The sequence below is a fragment of the Falco rusticolus genome, chromosome 3 (assembly GCF_015220075.1).
Source record: "Falco rusticolus isolate bFalRus1 chromosome 3, bFalRus1.pri, whole genome shotgun sequence".
In the NCBI taxonomy this organism is placed as follows: domain Eukaryota; kingdom Metazoa; phylum Chordata; class Aves; order Falconiformes; family Falconidae; genus Falco; species Falco rusticolus.
The window spans coordinates 11,697,197-11,715,887 of NC_051189.1; the positions used below are offsets into that span (position 1 = coordinate 11,697,197).

The 18,691-nt window shown below is 35.0% G+C and overlaps 1 protein-coding gene across 1 annotated transcript in view; it reads left to right on the forward strand.

Annotated features, from left to right (window-relative positions):
• The window catches only part of DNAH5 (dynein axonemal heavy chain 5), a 120,078-nt gene that overhangs the window by 100,610 nt on the left and 777 nt on the right, over nt 1-18,691 (forward strand). Inside the window, 17 exon segments of the mRNA XM_037382298.1 lie at nt 1,960-2,020; nt 2,023-2,062; nt 2,064-2,197; nt 3,309-3,426; nt 3,888-4,078; nt 5,348-5,439; nt 5,441-5,470; nt 6,314-6,463; nt 8,110-8,352; nt 9,891-10,110; nt 10,957-11,162; nt 11,969-12,172; nt 12,749-12,968; nt 13,786-14,003; nt 15,400-15,466; nt 15,469-15,551; nt 17,406-17,637. Coding sequence (XP_037238195.1) covers nt 1,960-2,020; nt 2,023-2,062; nt 2,064-2,197; nt 3,309-3,426; nt 3,888-4,078; nt 5,348-5,439; nt 5,441-5,470; nt 6,314-6,463; nt 8,110-8,352; nt 9,891-10,110; nt 10,957-11,162; nt 11,969-12,172; nt 12,749-12,968; nt 13,786-14,003; nt 15,400-15,466; nt 15,469-15,551; nt 17,406-17,637 — 2,509 coding nt within the window.

The following is an 18,691-nucleotide window of genomic DNA, read 5'->3' on the forward strand; positions in this document are numbered from 1 at the left end:
CTTCCTGATCTGCAAAAGTATTTTAAAAGCTAATAGATAGATTTTTCACTTAGGCTTTTGTCTAAGGATACTTCACTTGCTTGAGTTCCAACTTGTTTCTAGGCTCTTCTTGTGAGGAAAACTCGCTTTCTGTTTTTAAAATGTGTTGCACTCTAAAATATGTTTAACCTCTTAATTGCACCCAGAAAAACATGAAACTTAGTTTGGCTCAGAATGATTTCTTAGTATGATAATTATATTTAATTGGATGCTAACATTATTTTAATGCTGTACTTCTAAAAATTGTTTCTGCTTCATCAAACTTACATAATGCTTGTCTTGCTTCATAATGCTACCTGGTTTTCTTTAGTTCCACTAGGCACCAGTTGATTGAAATGATGTTAATGGTAGTTTTCTTGTATTCTTCATCAGTTTTTTTCAGAATCTTTGGAATCTATATGAACATCTTCTAAGTTATGTGACATTTACTGTATTCTGTGAAGTCCCAATAAATTTTCTACCTGATTATGATCTTTCATTATGCCTTTTGCACAGTGACAAGGAAAGAACCTAAACCTGATAACAAGATAAAGATGATTTTGTTGGGTTTTTTTTTATTTCCTTTTTAAGATAAAAGGACTTTCTTTACAAGAGCTAAATGCTTGAAATACTTGGGAATGTTAGCAGAATGTAAGAACAAGAAGGCCACAAGTTTAGAATGTGGGAAAACAATTAAACAAAAATCTAAAAAGGCGTAACAGTGTTGCAAACCTATATAACGAAGTCTACTCAAATGGGGGGGTAAACCTTTCCTTAAGGCTTGCTAAGGTCTTGGGTTCATATGTATCTACTGCTCTATGAGGGACCATGTATTCCTTAGCGTTGTCCTGGTTCTTTTGGAATAGTATCAGCCTGTCTGCAGTTATAAGTGGCCTTGGCAAAGGTGAGTGAACACACAGCTTCCAGCTTTGGAGTGGTTGTTTAAACTATCCACCAGACCTTGTGAACAGTGAAGAGTACTTCTGAAACATAGCTAATATTTCTACCAACTGGCTCACTTGTTGATTCATAAGATTCATATTATCCTTATCTTATGAAAGACACTCAGCCCATCCTCTCCTTTTTACTTCACTATATTGAAACATTTTGTATTGTTTCAGTGGAGTATTTTTATCTCTGAGGGATTCATTCATAATAACTTTTTAAAGAATTTTAAAAGTAGTTTGCAAATGAACTAAAAGGCCTTTCATCTATGAAGAACATATTTTTCTAGACATTTAAACAGGTTTTGGTTTTTATTCTCTGTTAATCTAAAGCTGTTAATCACACGTATCCATTTTATATATGACCACTGGAAAACAAAGAGGGTATATAAACCACCCAGCTTGTATTACTAAATGTAATCGACTAATACTTCTAGTGATGCAACTCAGCTTGAGTTCTACATGCTTTCTTTTCTTAATCATGAGCATTTTAGTGAGAGACTGAAGTTATCCCTGTTTGATGGAGGAGTATTTTTAGATGTTTCTTGAAATATTTGATGTTTGTTTTGTTGACTAAGGATGGCTCATTACTACAACTGTATTTTCAGCATGGTGATTGGAAAACAGGGCATAAATGGATATCATTAGATGGAGTGAAATAAATCCTATGCTGGAAAGGTGTCTGAACTTCCCTTTGTCTGAACAGAAAAAGAAGAACAATTACTATTTGATTTTCTAATTCTATTAAGGCATGATATGAGCATGCTCCATTGTATTTGTTGAATGATTTATTAATGCATACTTGTGGCAGGTTCAGAAACCTGGCAACAGACCTGCTGTCAGAAATATCACTGGACTTCTTTCCCTGAATTAGTACAGTTTCTCTGACCTACACTGTTTTAGTAGGATCAGTACTTTTAAAATGAAATTGCTTGTTTCATTTTGTTTTATTTTTTATTTTCTTCTGTTTTCTAAATATTACCATGCTTTTCAACAGGAATTAGAGAAAGAAAGAACAGATCTTATTGAAGTTGTGACTATGAACAAAAGAAGGATTAAGACCTAGAAGATAACCTTTTGTTCCGACTTACAAGCACAAAACTTCTCGGTAGATGATGAGAGTTTAATAATTGTATTGAATAACACTAAGAAGACTGCTGAGGAGGTAACACAGAAACTACAAACTTCTGCTGAAACTGAAGTACAGATCAACTCAGCCCGTGAAGAGATAGACCTGGTGAGTGAAGGTAGTGATGAAAGACAAGTGAGTGTATGGTTAAAACAGTAATACTTAGAGTAGGAGAAATGGTAGGATGAGATCAGGAAGACCATAATGGGTGGAAAGGATCTGTGTTTTCCTGTAAGTAAAATGTATCTAGGAAATGTCATACTGAGTTATGGTGGAGAAAATAGTCAATGTTATGCTTCATGTGGAATTTCTGAAATGGAACGATGTATCTCCCTGGACTTCCCATTGCTCTATATCAAGTGTACCACTCCATCTAGTCTAGTGGGCAAGGAACTTGGGAGGTCTTGGTTGTTCTTCCTTAGCTCACAAAATGTTGATGCTTTTTATGGGCTGTCAATGAGACCAGTTATGAGGGTATTTAGGTAACTGTGTTTTAGTTCAACATGTTGACATTCTTTTGGGGCCCATTATAATTCTAAATGCTTTTTGTATCTGTTTGGCTGAATCCTTTGTTTATCTTGTATTATAGATCCTAAGTTGTTATGCTCAGCCATTTCATCAGTCTTTTGCTTTTAACTTGACAGGTGAAGACATGAACAAAGTGGAAATGAAAAAAAGCTCTCTGGAATTGTTATACCTGCATTTTAGAAAATGTGTAAAATGGTAGTTAGTGTACCAGAATCATCGTAGATTTTGTAAAACCTTTGTATTTAAAACTAAATGACTGCTGAAAGTAAGTTGAATCAGCTGGGCGAGTTAAATCAATAGAGTTAATTTGGCTTTTATATGACTCCTGTCAAATCTGTAAAATTTGGATACTCAACAATATCTTTGTTTTAAAAAGAAAAATCATCTTACTTTTTATATGTTCTACTGATGATCTAAATATTGCAGTATACTATCCAGATGATCTCCAAATATGCTCATATTGCAAATGGAACTTTACATAGTATGCATTAATTACAGAAAAGATTTTTTTCCCCCTGATGTATAAATAAGGATCAAATGAAGGTTTTAATTATTTTTGTGGTTAGTAAACAATGGAGGCAACTCAAGCATCTTCAGTTAGCATTAGTGTTAAACTCACTATTGTTGTAGAGAGTTAAAGTTTCCTGCTTTGCATTTCTACTTTAAACACAGTCTTGTTTCCTGTCCTTCAGTTGCAACTCGAGGTAGCATCTTATACTTCCTTATTACTGAGATGAGCATGGTCAATGTGATGTATCAGACTTCGCTTCGACAGTTTTTGGGGCTTTTTGATCTCTCCCTAGCCAGGTAATTTAGATAACAATAAATATCATTTGTATTTATCCAGTCCTGGAGGTGGTTGTAGTACAGTAAATATTTGTTGTAACTAATGTAAGACAGTGTTGCCTGTTACAGACTTGACAAGAATTGTCAGTTTAAATACTCATAAGCCTTTGTCTGTTAGTTACCAAGGCAAAGAACTTTGAAATGTACCTACAGTCTTTAAAAATTAGGCAATGGGTGATTAAAAACCATTATACTGTGTTGATTTACAGCTATGCAGAAAGGCTTGATTAGAAAGGAATTTTTTGTTGCTTCTTTAATCTGAAAGTTGTTGCTAGATTGCTGTCTGCTATTCTGTGTTTGTGATCAATTATTTTTTCATGTTTTGAAAGTTCTGAACTATGGCTTTTGGTCTTTTACGTGGTATTCCCTTCAATAAAGCCTATTCAAACTGGTGTTTCAACTGCAGACCTTTCTTCCAACAGGTCTAGCAAAAGCCCTATAACTAGCAAGAGGATTACTAATATTATTGAACATATGACATATGAAGTATTCAAATATGCTGCCCGAGGACTCTATGAAGAGCACAAGTTTCTTTTCACATTATTACTTACATTGAAGATTGATATACAAAGAAACAGAGTGAAGCATGAAGAATTTCTGACACTTATTAAAGGTTGGAATTACAGAACAATTTTAAGCAGGGCACATATTATTGTAGCTGTAGTTGTATCTCCTAGACAACCTGCTGTTGCTTTTGCATGAAAAGCCAGTCAATTGAAAGAATACATATCATTCTGTTCTGGTGACAGAAACATTGTATGGCAGTTCTAATTTATAGCAGCACACTGGATATTGATAAATATAGCTTTGAGAATTGTGAGAATTTTAAAGGAAAACTGTTAAGTATCCTTTCAGTTGATGTTTATGATTACTGCTCAAATACTACTAGCTATTTGTTCAAATTAGAAAAATTATTATACTAAACATTTTTCAGTTAATTTGGTAACTTCAGGAGGCAAGCAAGCAAATAGGAACAGAAAGTGATGCTAACAGTTCAAAAGAATGTCAGGCTTTTAGCTGAATGTGACAAGTTCATGCCTTCAGTCTTAATTGCATGCAAGCACTGTGTATCTTCACTTGAAAGCTTGGATTCATTTTGTATTATCTTTCCAGGATACTTAATTTTGCAGGCAACATTTATTTATGGATCATAACTGTTAATTTTTCCATGTTGAATCTTCAGAATATCTTTTCCAAACAAGCTTTTTCAGGCACAATGCACAAAGAAATAGTAAATCCTCAAAAGAGAAACGGGTTAACAAGATTAAGTTAAGGTAGATCATAAAAACAAATATTAATATAAACTAACCAAACTACAAACTCTGCTTCATGAAAGGTGGCATGACTTTACAAGGTAGAAAACCCCTGTAACCTCATGATTAAAAATATGGATTTTTTTAGCTTGTGTTTCTTTTTATTTGCGTTTGCTTTCTTTAACTTCAGTTGAATACCGAGGAAGGCAAATGTACATGTAGGCAAAGTTATTGCTTATCTACAACAAAAACCCCACTGAAATTAAGCTGCTTCAGTTTTTTCTCTGTAAACTCAAGCTTATCTTTTACAGTAAAAAATAGGTTTAACTTGTTATGGGAAGCTGTTATGCATTTAAAAATAATGTTTTAAAGTAAGTTGAAAAAAAAGATTTGAAAATAAATTTGCTTGTTACCTAACTCAGGAATGTCTTCACGACTGTCCTTAGTTATTAGGTAGTCTTTCTCCAAACTGGGAAGACTTAGTCATAAGCACTAGTCTTGCACAATCTAGTTTACATTTTCCAAGTAGGTTTTGGGTTGGGGTTTTTTTGTTTTTTCTTTTCTTTTTTTTTTTGTCTTTTGGGTGTCTCTAATAGTTCTAGTTATAACTAAATCCTAATTTCTTGCAGGTGGTGCTTCCCTAGACCTTAAAGCTTGTCCTCCTAAGCCAGCTAAATGGATTCTGGATATGACTTGGCTGAACTTGGTGGAGCTCAGTAAGCTTAAAACAATTTTCAGGTATCCTTGATCAAGTAAGTAAGAGATTTTTAAAATGAACCTGTTGTTTGACAGTGATCATCTGGTATTGATCAAAGCATGTGGTGGGAAACTGGTTTATTTATAAAACAGAATGAAGCTGTTGTGGCCCCAACTCTCTAGCCACCTGTTTTAATAAAAGGACATAAACCCCCACTCCCAGGAAATTAGGAAGAAAGTAGCATGTTTCACACCCTATATAATTGTACTACTTTTGTATTGGGATACAACTTGCTATTATCCAATTTAAATAATGCAGTTTGAATTGTATTCTGGTTGTTAGACTTGCATTACTCTTGTACTTTTTACACTATGTTTTATGATGCTAGTTCCAATATTTCTCTGGCTACATGGAGTAAGAGGGAAGGGATGCTTACTAAATTCAACACTTCTATGAATAGTCTTAATGGACACTAGGTGTATGATAGCTAATGGAGTAAGCAAACAGCATTTGGCATATGTGAAGAGCACATTCTATACAGTCATGTGGGGAGAAGATATGTACTCCGGTTTCAAAGCTATGTCTGAGCCTAGCTATCTGTGTTCTGACCTTGCTAGGCCATTATATCTATCATTAATTGAAAACACAGACTGGTAGCTCATTTTTTCAGAATATGAATACTTAAGGGCATTGTTGCATTCTACAATTTTGTACTTAAAATCTGAAAGCTTGTCCTTTCTTTTTTAGTAGCTGTACGAAATCTGTGTATTAACATTGATAAACAAATGACTGTGTGTGGATTATGTGTCTCTGACCCTCACTAGAAGTTTGTGACTTTGTTGCAGTTGAAATGTGACTTGTTTGTTTAGTGTCATTTACTCTGATGGTATAACTGCAGATTTCCAGAGCAGAGAAACAGTGGAAAATCTGGTTTGATAGTGATAATCCTGAAGAAGAACAGGTTCCTAGTGGCTATGGTCAATCCCTGGACTGCTTCAGACACCTTCTTCTTATCAGATCTTGGTGTCCTGACAGGACTATAGCTCAGGTACATTTATATAGCCAACATAGTATATTTAGGTGTGATTAGAATAATAGTTACATGATTGCAGTTCAGTATTTCTTTATTTAATGCTAAACTCGTTTTTGTAATGGACCTTTACATTATGTTTTCTGAAATTCTTTTCAGACAATTTATGCCTTTGTTACAAGGGCAGTGGTAGCAAAATAATTCCAACATACTGAGTGAATGGTAGCTGATGTTTTTACTATGGAGTAGGATTTCATCTGGAATGTATGTGTTTATCCAGTTCTGCTTTATCAGTGCAGAAGGTATTTTTGACTGTCCTTGCTGATATTACTCAGTGGAATTGTAGAAGTATCCTCATGTTAGGCAGAAGTAAAATCTTTTGATGAACTCAGTTTGCTGACTGAAAACATAACATGACAATGATTTAATTGAGGAACTCTTTCTTGCATGGAAAAAATAAAAAAAAAAGTCTGCATTAACATCTGTTTAATTTTTTTAAAATAAACCCATCTATTTAGAAAGCAGAGAAATATAAAAATAAAGTTTATTAAATGGTTAGACCTGTTCTTAAGAAAAATCAACTTCTAGGAACCTATTTTTAATCTATGTATACTTCTCCAGTGCAAAAGAATAAAAATTATGCAATTGCTGACAATTTCAGAGCAATGGTTGGCAATTTAATGAAGTCAAAATGCATCATTAAAGTGTGGTATCAATTTTGTGCATGCAAACCGTTAGGCATTGTGACCAAATTCAGAGAGTGTCTCAGCAGTTATTGGTATAACTGCAATCAATAGAGGGGTAAATGGTGCTGTATAATGATTCTCTCAGATTGTGCTATGTATCTGAAATGGATTGTGCAAAATGAGTTCCTCAGTTCTGTTAATAGGGAGAAGATGCACTTTCATCTTATGATGGTTTTATGAAAACTGATGTTTGCTAAATGCTGATTATCTTTTGTCTCTGAAAAGTTACCCAGAGGTATTAAGGGGAAGATTGCTCTAAGACAAAAGCAACATAGTGGGAAAGAATACAAGATAGTTTCAGACTGTTTGAAACAGCCTTTTCTATTTCTTAGTAAAAAAGATCAATAATATAACAATTTTCAAAATAAATAAATAAGGAATAACAGAGATGGTCTTCACCTGTTCCTCTGGATCTTCTATTTAGTGACAGTTATTTTCATCAATATTAACTAGTTGTTTGTTTAAGCACAAAAGTGGGAAAGACCTAACGCGTCTGAAGGATGTCTTCCATCCTTTCCTCCTTTATTCCTCTAGCATCTGGAAAGGAAAGCTAGAATTTAAGGTTACAAGTTATGCTATCTACTGTAGAAACCATCTTTAAATCATGAAAAACTTTCTAAAGGTTTAGTAGGGTTATTATGTTTATTTACTGTAATTATAGGTATTATATATAACATACATGAAGATATATGTAATAGAGTAATTATTTTTGAAGTTTTTACTGGTGTTATAAGGCTGTAAAATAATGCCTTCAAAGACAATATGGTATGTTAACATAAATTTGTGGCATTCTTGTGTTTCTCATATAAACTTATAGCAGCCTTTGCTCTTCAGTTTACTTATTGGTTGTATTTAAGCTGTAAAGAAAACAGTATTAAATGATTACATCATGGGTTAAATTTACCCCTTTTAATACAGGCAAGAAAATACATCATTGACACTATGGGGGAGAAATATGCAGAGGGAGTCATCTTGGACTTGGAGAAGACATGGGAAGAGTCAGATCCACGTACTCTCATATGCTTTCTTTCCATGGGCTCTGATCCTACAGACTCTATTATTGCTTTAGGAAAAAGACTGAAGACAGAGACACGTTATGTTTCCATGGGCCAGGGTCAAGAAATCCATGCTCGTAAGCTTCTACAGCAGACAATGGCTCATGTAAGAGACAAAAATCTGTATGTTTTTTGTATCTGTATTAAACACTTAGAAATGAAAATCTTGTCATGAAATGAAGTTGTTTGGTAGGTAGGTAATGCTGATGCGAGAGCCTTTATTTATTTGTATAAATAAGTGTTCTAAGCAATAGAACTGTCTTTTTGGAGTCATTTAATTGACCATAACAAGCTTTGATACTGTGCAGGCATCAGTGTTTTTCTCATATAAAATGGAGGTTTTGTTATATATAGGTTGTTGACTGATGACCATAGTTGAATGATTGTTTGGATTGCACGAATATTAAATATTCTTCACCAAAAATTTTACAACATTTTCCCAGTTTTGTGTTTTTGTAATACAAATGTGTTTTGTTAAATAAAGAAGATTAATTCCAACTATACTATTGATAATTACATAACCCTGAGAAAACAGGGCTGTATAGAAAATAGTTTGTATTGCTGTAGTCTGGATTTTGAATTGGGATGGCTGTCTGGTAGCATAGGCATTTTAGACATCCAACATGGGAAAATTGAAAAAATAAAATGTTTTCTATGAGAAAGAAAACCTGAAATGTTACAATTTAGCATGCTTTGCCCATCAGGTGGTGGTACTGCTATGTCTGCTGATGTGAATGGATCAAACTTCTTGTGCTCCTGTGTTATGAGCTTCTACCCTGTGTGTATAACTAGTTTTCCTTTGACTTCTGCCCCAGATTCTCATTTGACAACTTCACATTAAAAGCTAAAGCTAATCATCAGATCACATGAGAAGAAACTAATTAAAAAATAAAAGCTCCTTTTGTTTAGTTAAGAGAAATGCAGTTACTTTTCCTCACTGTTTCACATACACTCTTAATGAATACATATGTTAGATGTATATGAAGTATGGTAGTTCATGTCAGAAAGTTTGATATTTATTGATTGATAGCAATAGATCAATTAAGTATGTATATTAGTTGTTTTCCAAGCCTGTAACCCTTCTGAGGAACAATGTTTAAGTAGCTTGTTCTATGGAGCTACTTCTGAGCTCCCTTAAATAAATCATGATTTATCTGTTTATCAGCTCTATAATCATGTCCAGATATGTTTTAATGTACTGAAATGGAAAGGTAGGGACTACTTGAGAAGACTAGACTGACAAGTAAGGACCACCTGTTCAAAGATGATAAAACAACAAGCTAACAACGCCTCCAGAAGGAACAGCCCATAGCTTACCTCACACAAGCTTTCTTTTGGAGAGAAAATACTTTGTTAATTGCATGTGTCCCATTACTATAACTACTGGCTTCTCTACATGAAATGTACAGGAAATCAAATGATTAAGGCCTTGGTTTTGATTTGGTGAGCCAGTGGTGAGAAATTGACTGTGCAGGATTTCTTCCTTTAACAGATCTGATAAGCACTTAAACATGATATATTTTGCTACAGCTTAGATGCGTTGGCTTTGCTCTTAACCTACAGCATAAATAATGAGTGAGTGATTTTAGTGATTTCAGTTTGTAAACAATGTTGATAACTTTTTATTCTGATGTTTTAAACTAGGGAGATTGGGCACTTCTGCAAAACTGCCACCTTGGTCTTGACTTTTTGGATGAGTTGATGGACACTGTAACAGAGACAGAGACTGTCCATGAAAACTTTCGACTGTGGATGACAACAGATATTCACAAACAGTTTCCCATCACCCTTCTTCAAATGTCTATTAAGTTTACCAATGAACCACCACAAGGGCTCAGAGCTGGACTAAAGAGAACATATAGTGGTGAGTGCTAGAGTGATAATGATTTAAAATTTAACTGTGCTCATTTTTGGACTCTGGTGTTATTGTGTGCTTAGATTGTAGCCACTGATAATAGGTGGTAAACTAGTAGGAGGAAATGATCGTAACAATGACAGGAAACCTCATCCTTGGTTTGAGGCCAGAAGCTGTGAAAATTAAAAGGAAGAGAAGATGTGCTGAAGTTCTGATGCTAGAACAAATTGGACAGCAAATAGGAAATGCTTTTTATTTTCTCAGACATTGGCTTCTGATATCTCAGCTTGAAGTTTTGTGGCAGAAAATTGACATTTTAATCTCTGGCTATTAAATGCTCTTTACATTAGTCTTTAGTCTTAAGTTGAGCAACTTAATCACAGAATCATAGAATGGTTTGAGTTGGAAGGGACCTTAAAGTTCATCTAGTTCCAACCCCCCTGCCATGGGCAGGGACATCGTCCACTAGATAAAGTTGAGCAAAGCCCCATTCAGCCTGGCCTTGTACACTTGCAAGGATGGGGCATCCACGTCGTCTCTGGGCAACCTGCTTCAGTGTCTCGCCTCCCACACAGTAAAGAACTTCTTCCTAACAGCCAATCTAAATCTATCACTTTTCAGCTTAAAACCATTACCAGTTGTCCCATTGCTGTATGCCCTTGTAAAAACTTCCTCTCCAATAACATGCTTTAAACTGTCTCCAGCACAGAACACTCTGTAGGACAATAACTCACTCTTGGGAGAAGCGAGAAAGCCAACTGAATATCTCTAGGAGTGATGTTTTAGCACTGATTTGAAGTAGTTTTGAAAAATACTACTACTGTGTTTCTTAAAAAGCTCACTTACAATCAATAGGTGTCAGCCAGGATTTACTAGATGTCAGTGACATGGTACAATGGAAACCAATGCTGTATGCTGTGGCCTTTCTACACTCCACTGTTCAAGAAAGACGCAAGTTTGGATCGCTGGGTTGGAATATACCCTATGAGTTTAATCAAGCTGATTTCAATGCTACTGTGCAGTTCATTCAAAACCACTTGGATGGCGTGGATGCCAAGAAGGTAATTAGGGGAAGGTCGATTAGGGTGATGGATCTTTCTAGTAGTGGAATGTGTATACATGGTTCCAAATAACTGAAACGCAAACCTGGTTTTAAATGATTCTTTTGTTTCTTTCCACAAATATTCAACATTCCAAGTATACATGTCCGTAGAGCAGCAGGCTTAGAATCCTGTGGATGTTAAGTTTCTATATTAACCTATACGTTAAAAAAAATAAATTAAAATTCCTCCAGCCATCTCCTCTGAAAACTTCAAAAATATGAATCTTAGAAGTACAGACCTTCTTTTCAATGCTAATTAAGTCACATAGTTACAAATGGACCACTGCATTTAAAACATTCTTTTGTTTAAATCTATTTTGATTAAAAATAATAAGATTTGCCCCCTCCAACCTATCTTGGTAGCATGGAGAAATTGAAAGTGGCTTTAAATGACTATGTAAGTATTCCTCTTTCTTCCTTATTTCCCTATGATCATTGTCATATAGAAGTCTGTGGCAGATCACTTCGCAACTGGCATTTTAAATGAAGTTGAAAGCATGATTAGAATATAGTTGTATCCCTCTTGCCCAGATGCTGGAATAGCCTCTTGAATTAGTTGTCAAATAACTATCTTGAGAAATCCTGAAGGTGTTCTAAAAATGCAGCGTTATAGTAGTAGTAAGTACATAATAGAGTAGTAAGAAAATAACTTCCTTCCCAAAGGGACAGACATGCAGGATTTGGTATGTTAGCGGTTCTTAGTAAGGAAGATGTAATAGGTGAGAAGAGGATTAGTTTAAGTCAGTACTTTCTTCTTGGTTTTAGGGGATCTCCTGGAGTACTATTTGTTACATGATAGGTGAGATTCAGTATGGTGGCCGTGTGACAGATGACTATGACAAAAGACTCATGAACATCTTTGTAAAGATTTGGTTCAGTGAAAATACATTCAGTCAAGAATTCAGCTTCTACAAAGGATACAGCATACCCAAATGTACTACAGTGGATCAATACCTTCAGTACATACAGGTTAGTAAATGAAAGCTTTTCAACACACAAAACCCAACCCAATTCACTTGTTTTTATAAGTTCCTGAGTCCCTAAATTTTGTCTTTTCTTCTAAGTACCTGTATTTTATCTTTCATTCGTAGATTCTTTATTGCTTTCTAAAGGTCTGCATATCTATTAGTGACAACTAATTGTCATCAATGTTATCATTGTTATGCAGGAATCTTTTCTTTTTCATTTGATTTGCTTGAGGGGCATACCTGAAGACACAGAGTATTAAAGAGGGCAAAGAATGTAGTACAACAAAAATTGGGTACAACCTCACAGAAATAAGGTGTAGATATATGAAGGTACAAATTGAATGTTAAAATAGCATATAAAGGTTAAAACTGAGTTTATTGTTAACGTTGGTGTGATTTTGGCTGTGACATGAAAAATACATCGCAGCAAGTTGTTTGCCCTAAGACTGTTTGAAGAGATCTAGCTTCTTACTTCACAATGTAAGGTTTTGGGTTCTGTTGGTTTTGTTGTTGTTAGTTTTTTAACTACCTTATAAGTCCATCTCTACTTGTGCTTTTTTTATGTTTTACTGTGTAGAGTCTTCCTGCTTATGACACACCAGAGGTGTTTGGTTTGCACCCCAATGCGGATATCACTTACCAAAGTAAACTTTCCAAAGACGTATTGGACACCATCCTCAGTATTCAGCCTAAAGATAGCTCTGGTGGAGGAGTTGAAACTCGAGAGGCAGTTGTAGCCAGACTGGCTGATGATATGCTGGAAAAGCTTCCTGCTGATTATGTACCATTTGAAGTGAGTTAATGAAATTCCATTAAAAACATAGGTTTCATCTTTTTTTGTGTGGATTAAAAAAAGTAAAGGTACTAATTTTTCTAAAAGCATGTCTGAATTCATTCATACAGGCAATACTTCAAAAACATTTTTGGAGAAGTCTGACCAGACTCTTAACATTTACAATGAAGTCACTAAATGTGCACTGAAGTGCTTTTATAAGAGCTCTTTCAAAATATTAAACCACTTAATGCTTAATTTGTCATTTGCACTATGGGGGAGGTAGGATCATCAGCTTTTAACTAAGATTGTTGACACTGTAGAGAGCTGAGGTCACGCTGCAAGTGAATTCATGCCTCTAGAAGTACTACAGCTTTAACATATGTATTACTTTGGGATTCAGCTTATATCGTGGAGATATTTTTAAGTTGCTTTCTTCTGCAGCGAAGTGGATGCTGAAAAGCTTGTCAAGTGATAGGCTTCATTGATTGAAACCTAGTGTTAGTATCTCAGGATCCATATTAACACGTAATAGCCTATGTAATTATATTTGTAATGGACACCTACTGCCTTTCAGCCATTTCTTTTCTGAAATAGAAAATTTCCTTCTGTTTATGTGGAAGATGGAATGACTCTCAAGGTGAGAGGGTTTTCTTACAGTTAGAAAACATTTACTGATGGCTATATACATGGACGCTTCCAATCAAGGAAGATGCCAAACTGACCATTTAATTTCCTAAATAAAAGCATTATGTCTTAAAATGGTATTGAAGCCTAACCTTGATATAAAGCCATATTTAGTTTTTACCTCTCTTGAAGTATCTTTGGGTTTCTACCTACAGGTAAAAGAGAACTAAAGAACATGGACCTTTTTCAGCCTATGAAACATATTTTGCGACAGGAAATTGAACAAATGCAGAGAGTTATTTCCTTAGTGAGAAGTACTCTGACTGATCTAAAACTTGCCATTGATGGGACAATTGTTATGAGTGAAAATCTGAGGGATGCCTTAGACTGCATGTATGATGGAAGAATCCCTTCGAGTTGGAAAAAAAAGTAGGTTTACATCACTTGCTTTGTAGGAAAATAAATTATTTCTGTAGAGCTATATTAAACTGCTAGACATACAATAAATACTGTTTTCAAACACAAGTTTTAATCAGCACTATGCAACTGCTGGAGTCAAAGCAAGCCCTCTTTCATTTACAAAATTAGAAATTATTGTGGGAGATGCAGGTATTTCCCATTTTAACAGCCCGTTGCATATTGTCAGGATAAAGAGCTAGAGAGAGGAGAATAGTTTAAAATGTAATGATGGATTTTTAAAAATAGCACCCACACTAGTGGACTACACTGTTGCTTTTCTTTGAGATTAGGACTTGTAGTTATAGAATCATAGAATAGTAGAGGCTGGAAGGGACCTCTGAAGATATTCTAGTTTAACTCCACTTCTGAAAGCACAGTCAATTAGAGGAGGTTTCTAGGACTCTCCAGAATCAAGAGTCCACAACCTCTCTGGGCAATGTGGTCTAGTGTTTGATCACCCTCACAGTAAAAAAACAACCAACCATCAAACAAACAAAAAACCTCTTATATTTCCCACATTTGGTCTGTGCCCATTGCCTCTTCTCCTGTCACTGACAAGGATCTGGCTTCATCTTCCATTCTCAACACATAAGGTATAAACATTGATAATATCTCCTCTGAGCTTTCTCTTCTCCAGGCTAAACAATCCAAGCTCTCCCAGCGTTTCTTCCAACGTAGAAATTGTTTTCAGGAACAAGTAGAGCTGTTAATGGCAACTGATGAGGAGGGGTTTTTTTGGTGTTTGCTTGTTTTGTTTTTATTGAAAAGATGTTTGTATGGTACAAAACCTAGACCAAATCAGATGATTCACAGCACAAGTATGATACAACTATTCAAAGAGAAAAATCATCATAAATCTTCACATAGTCCGGCTCAATTTTCCTTAGCTGCTTTTTTTTTTGTTTGTTTGGGGGGGTTTTGGTGGGTTTTTTTGTTTGGTTTTTTTGGGTTTTTGTTTGTTTTGTTTTTTTTTAGAAAAAGCAGAATAGTTTTGGCAGAAATCCTGTTTTCTCGATACATTGAACTTGACTTTAGAAAGACATGCATACAATATTTTTTCTGCTTTACACAGCTATCTAATTTTGCAAAAACACCATAAAATGGACAGTTATCACAAAAATCTTTAAGCCTGTCTAAATGGAATGGTAGGCATGAATTCAAACAGAGCAAGAATTTGCCTCAGGTTTCAGTGAGATGCAACATTCATCTATTAGGTTAAGCTTAAGATATGAAAAATTAGCTTTAAATATGCTTTGCTAATATTATGGTTTTTAATGCCTTGTGAGGAATTACCTTTTCTTAACATGAATATGATGTTTTTAAAACTGTGAATGAAATTAAAAAATGAACACACTGTTTACTATTTTTAGGCATCTTGGGCTTCCAGTACACTTGGTTTCTGGTTTACTGAGCTTCTAGAAAGAAACCACCAGTTTACAGTTGGATTTTTGAAAGACGACCAAACTGCTTCTGGATGGCAGGGTTTTTTAATCCTCAAGGATTTTTAACTGCCATGAGGCAGGTAAATTGTGTTTAAAGTTTCACTGTGCTTATTCTTTGATACACTTCTTTTAAAAAACATATTGTGTGAGAAAATGGTTGAGTTACACTCATGGCTCCTTTGTATCAGCAGGGAAGATGTGTAACTGTCTAACATTTCCCGAGTGAAGTGTTCTTCCTCTGCACATACTTTTTTCAGGATATCAACCACTAATGTATTAAAATATATTTCCTACTTTGACCACGCCTCACGTATGTAGGGGCTACCTTACAATATTGTTAAAGTAGACTGGAGAAGTAATGTCTCATAATGTCTCATGTTACCATTGAGATATCCCCAAGAAAAGGTGTTAAGCCCATAAATTTATTTTCTTTTTTCCTCCTTTTTGGTTTGTGTTCAGCACTTACCTGGCTGGAGGCTTGCCAAAATTAGTCTTAAATTACACTTCTGCAGTTCAGCAGCTGATTCAGCCTGTCTTCATGAAGTGGGAGTTTCCTTTATTAATGTGTACTAAGTATAAAGTTTGATGTATTTATTAATGTATGTATCACTGTCCGCTTGGTGATTGTGTTGGTTGCTCAGCACACTAGTTTCTTTTGACAAGTGAGCTACTTTTTACTTCAAAAGGATGCAATAAATATCTATGTAGGTCGGCATAAAGGGACATATTGGAGACAATAATTGTCTGGAATCTGTAAAATTGGGAAAGAATACTCAGGTGGAAATCCAATGGGACTTCAGAAAAAACTAACTTTTGGAGGAGAAAATGAAGATTTGCAGAGAAGTCTTCCCTCTTGCTCTGAGGTCTGGGTTGTGTAATGCTTGGCTGTCAAACTGAAGTTCTAATTGGTGACCTCCCTCTACTAAAATTGCAGGCCTTGGAATTGGATAAAAAAATATTTCTTCTGAGTAAACAGTCCTAAACTAGGATTTTCTTTTGGACCCAAACTTGTGGAAAATGTGTAGTAGCAGGATCTGAAACAGTTGAAATCTACAGAACTTTTCTAATTCCGTAAGAAAAGAATGCGTTACATAACAACCTAATGTCCCAAGCAAAAAAACCAAAGTGACTTTCTGGGCTTTGCTATATCGTGGAATAAATAGAAATGAGAATGATGCAAAGCCGGAATGGTCATTGAACTATAAACCTTCTGCTCTTCTAAAACAGCTAATTAACTGTGACAGGGGACAAACATTAATTCCCAAGTACTTCAAACAAAGATCTTGGAAAACATTTACAAGACCAGGATAAAACTTGGGTCTGGCATAACTTAATGGCATGGGATAGTAAGGAACTGGGCAAGATAAAGGAGTGTTGTCTAGTGCACTGACTGACTAAATTTGAAGTATATGTTGAATCTTAAGCATTTCTATCTTCAAATCTGTTCTTTGTTTTGTTTTGTTTTTGGGGTTTTGGTTTGGTTTTTTTTCCAGCCTCTTTGTGTAGCTTTATAGGTGAATGAGCTTTTATTATTATGAATACAGTTAATTAAGAATATAGGCACAGGAAAAGGAAGGCAACTCTAGAAAATATGAAGCAAACTACACATTTTGCTTTTGTCATTGGAACTGTTTTACTTAGCACAAGCAGTTAATGTTTTCTCATCTCATGATAGCTGTGAATTTTTCATATTCGCAAGAGCCAGTTACAATTGGCATTTGATTGGTTGTGTTACTTGGTATGGTCGTAAGATATTGTATGTTCTTAGAGAAAAGTCAAACTGCTGTAAACATAGATACCATAAAAAGTTTAATTTTTGTATTGAAGAAGGTAAGTTGTGACCATACAAATATGTTTCTAATAAATTCTGGGAAAAAAATGTCTCTGTGCACATGTGAAAATGTAACCTCTATACTTTCATCTATTTTGGGCAGGAAATAACAAGAGCTAACAAAGGATGGGCTCTTGACAGCGTAGTGCTGTGCAGTGAGGTCACTAAATGGATGAAGGATGATATCACAAGTCCTCCTTTGGAAGGTGTCTATGTACATGGGCTGTATTTGGAAGGAGCTGGCTGGGACAGAAGAAACATGAGACTGACTGAATCTAAGCCCAAGGTGCTTTTTGAGATGATGCCGGTTATAAGGATATATGCAGAGAATAACAGTAAGTAACTATATCGTAAAGGATGTTATTTTGATAGAATTTAGTGTAACTTTTTATTCAACTGCATAGAAGTCTTTGGGGCTTTAAGCATTTCATGAGACTGTTGCTATTCATTGTACTGAATCTTTTCAAAGGGGGAGGCTTTCTGGTCTTCCATATAAAATGAGTTTTCAGTCTTCCTTGTTAATTGATAATAAGGACTTTTTTCCCTAATATTTAGATAGGTCTCTACCTTTTGGTCTTAATGATATTAATAACTTTTAAAACCCATGACAGATGAGCTGTTCTCTGCCTCCTCTGACAAACATGCTTGCATTCAGTCTTCTATGGACAATGTGTCCTAGATTGGGAAGATCAACGTTTATATACACAAACGCTGTAACCTAAACCCAAATAACCTCTTTTCCACATCTAAACCCCTATGTAATTCATGTATATATAAAACTTACATAATTATATATACACAACGTATATATATAACTATATCTTATATTAGGTATTAATAGATAACATGTTATATATGTAATGTATATTTATAGTAATGCATTTTTTTTCTGGACAAGGCTATTTTTGAGCTAACAGAAGCAAGCAAGTGGTGGAGTGAGGTGGTGGAAGCTGTTTTGTCTTGGAGGCAGAAAAAGACTGTATGAATGGAAAGGAAACATGGGGCTGAAGGACAGTGCCGTTTTATGAAAATGTATAATTTAGGTTAATGCGGGGGGGGGGGGGTGTGCATAAAAATAGGAAATGCTGTTGAATAGGTATGTAAAATAGGATAGGTCTGTTCACTGTTGAATGTAACATTGGAAACATCTGTTAAAAAGCATTCCACCTCCAAAAGTAAAGCTTGCTTGCATGTTATTTTGTGTAGCTGATGGCTGCTTTCACAGTGATCATGCCTAAGATGCTGGATAATGAACACTGAAGAATTAAGCATGACTAGATTACAGTTCTAATTCTGCAGTGAAGAAGTTTACAATTTATACTCTGAAATACTGAATGCATTTCAAAATAGGTGAATCAAAATAAAACCTTTTTACTTTGACACATTAAT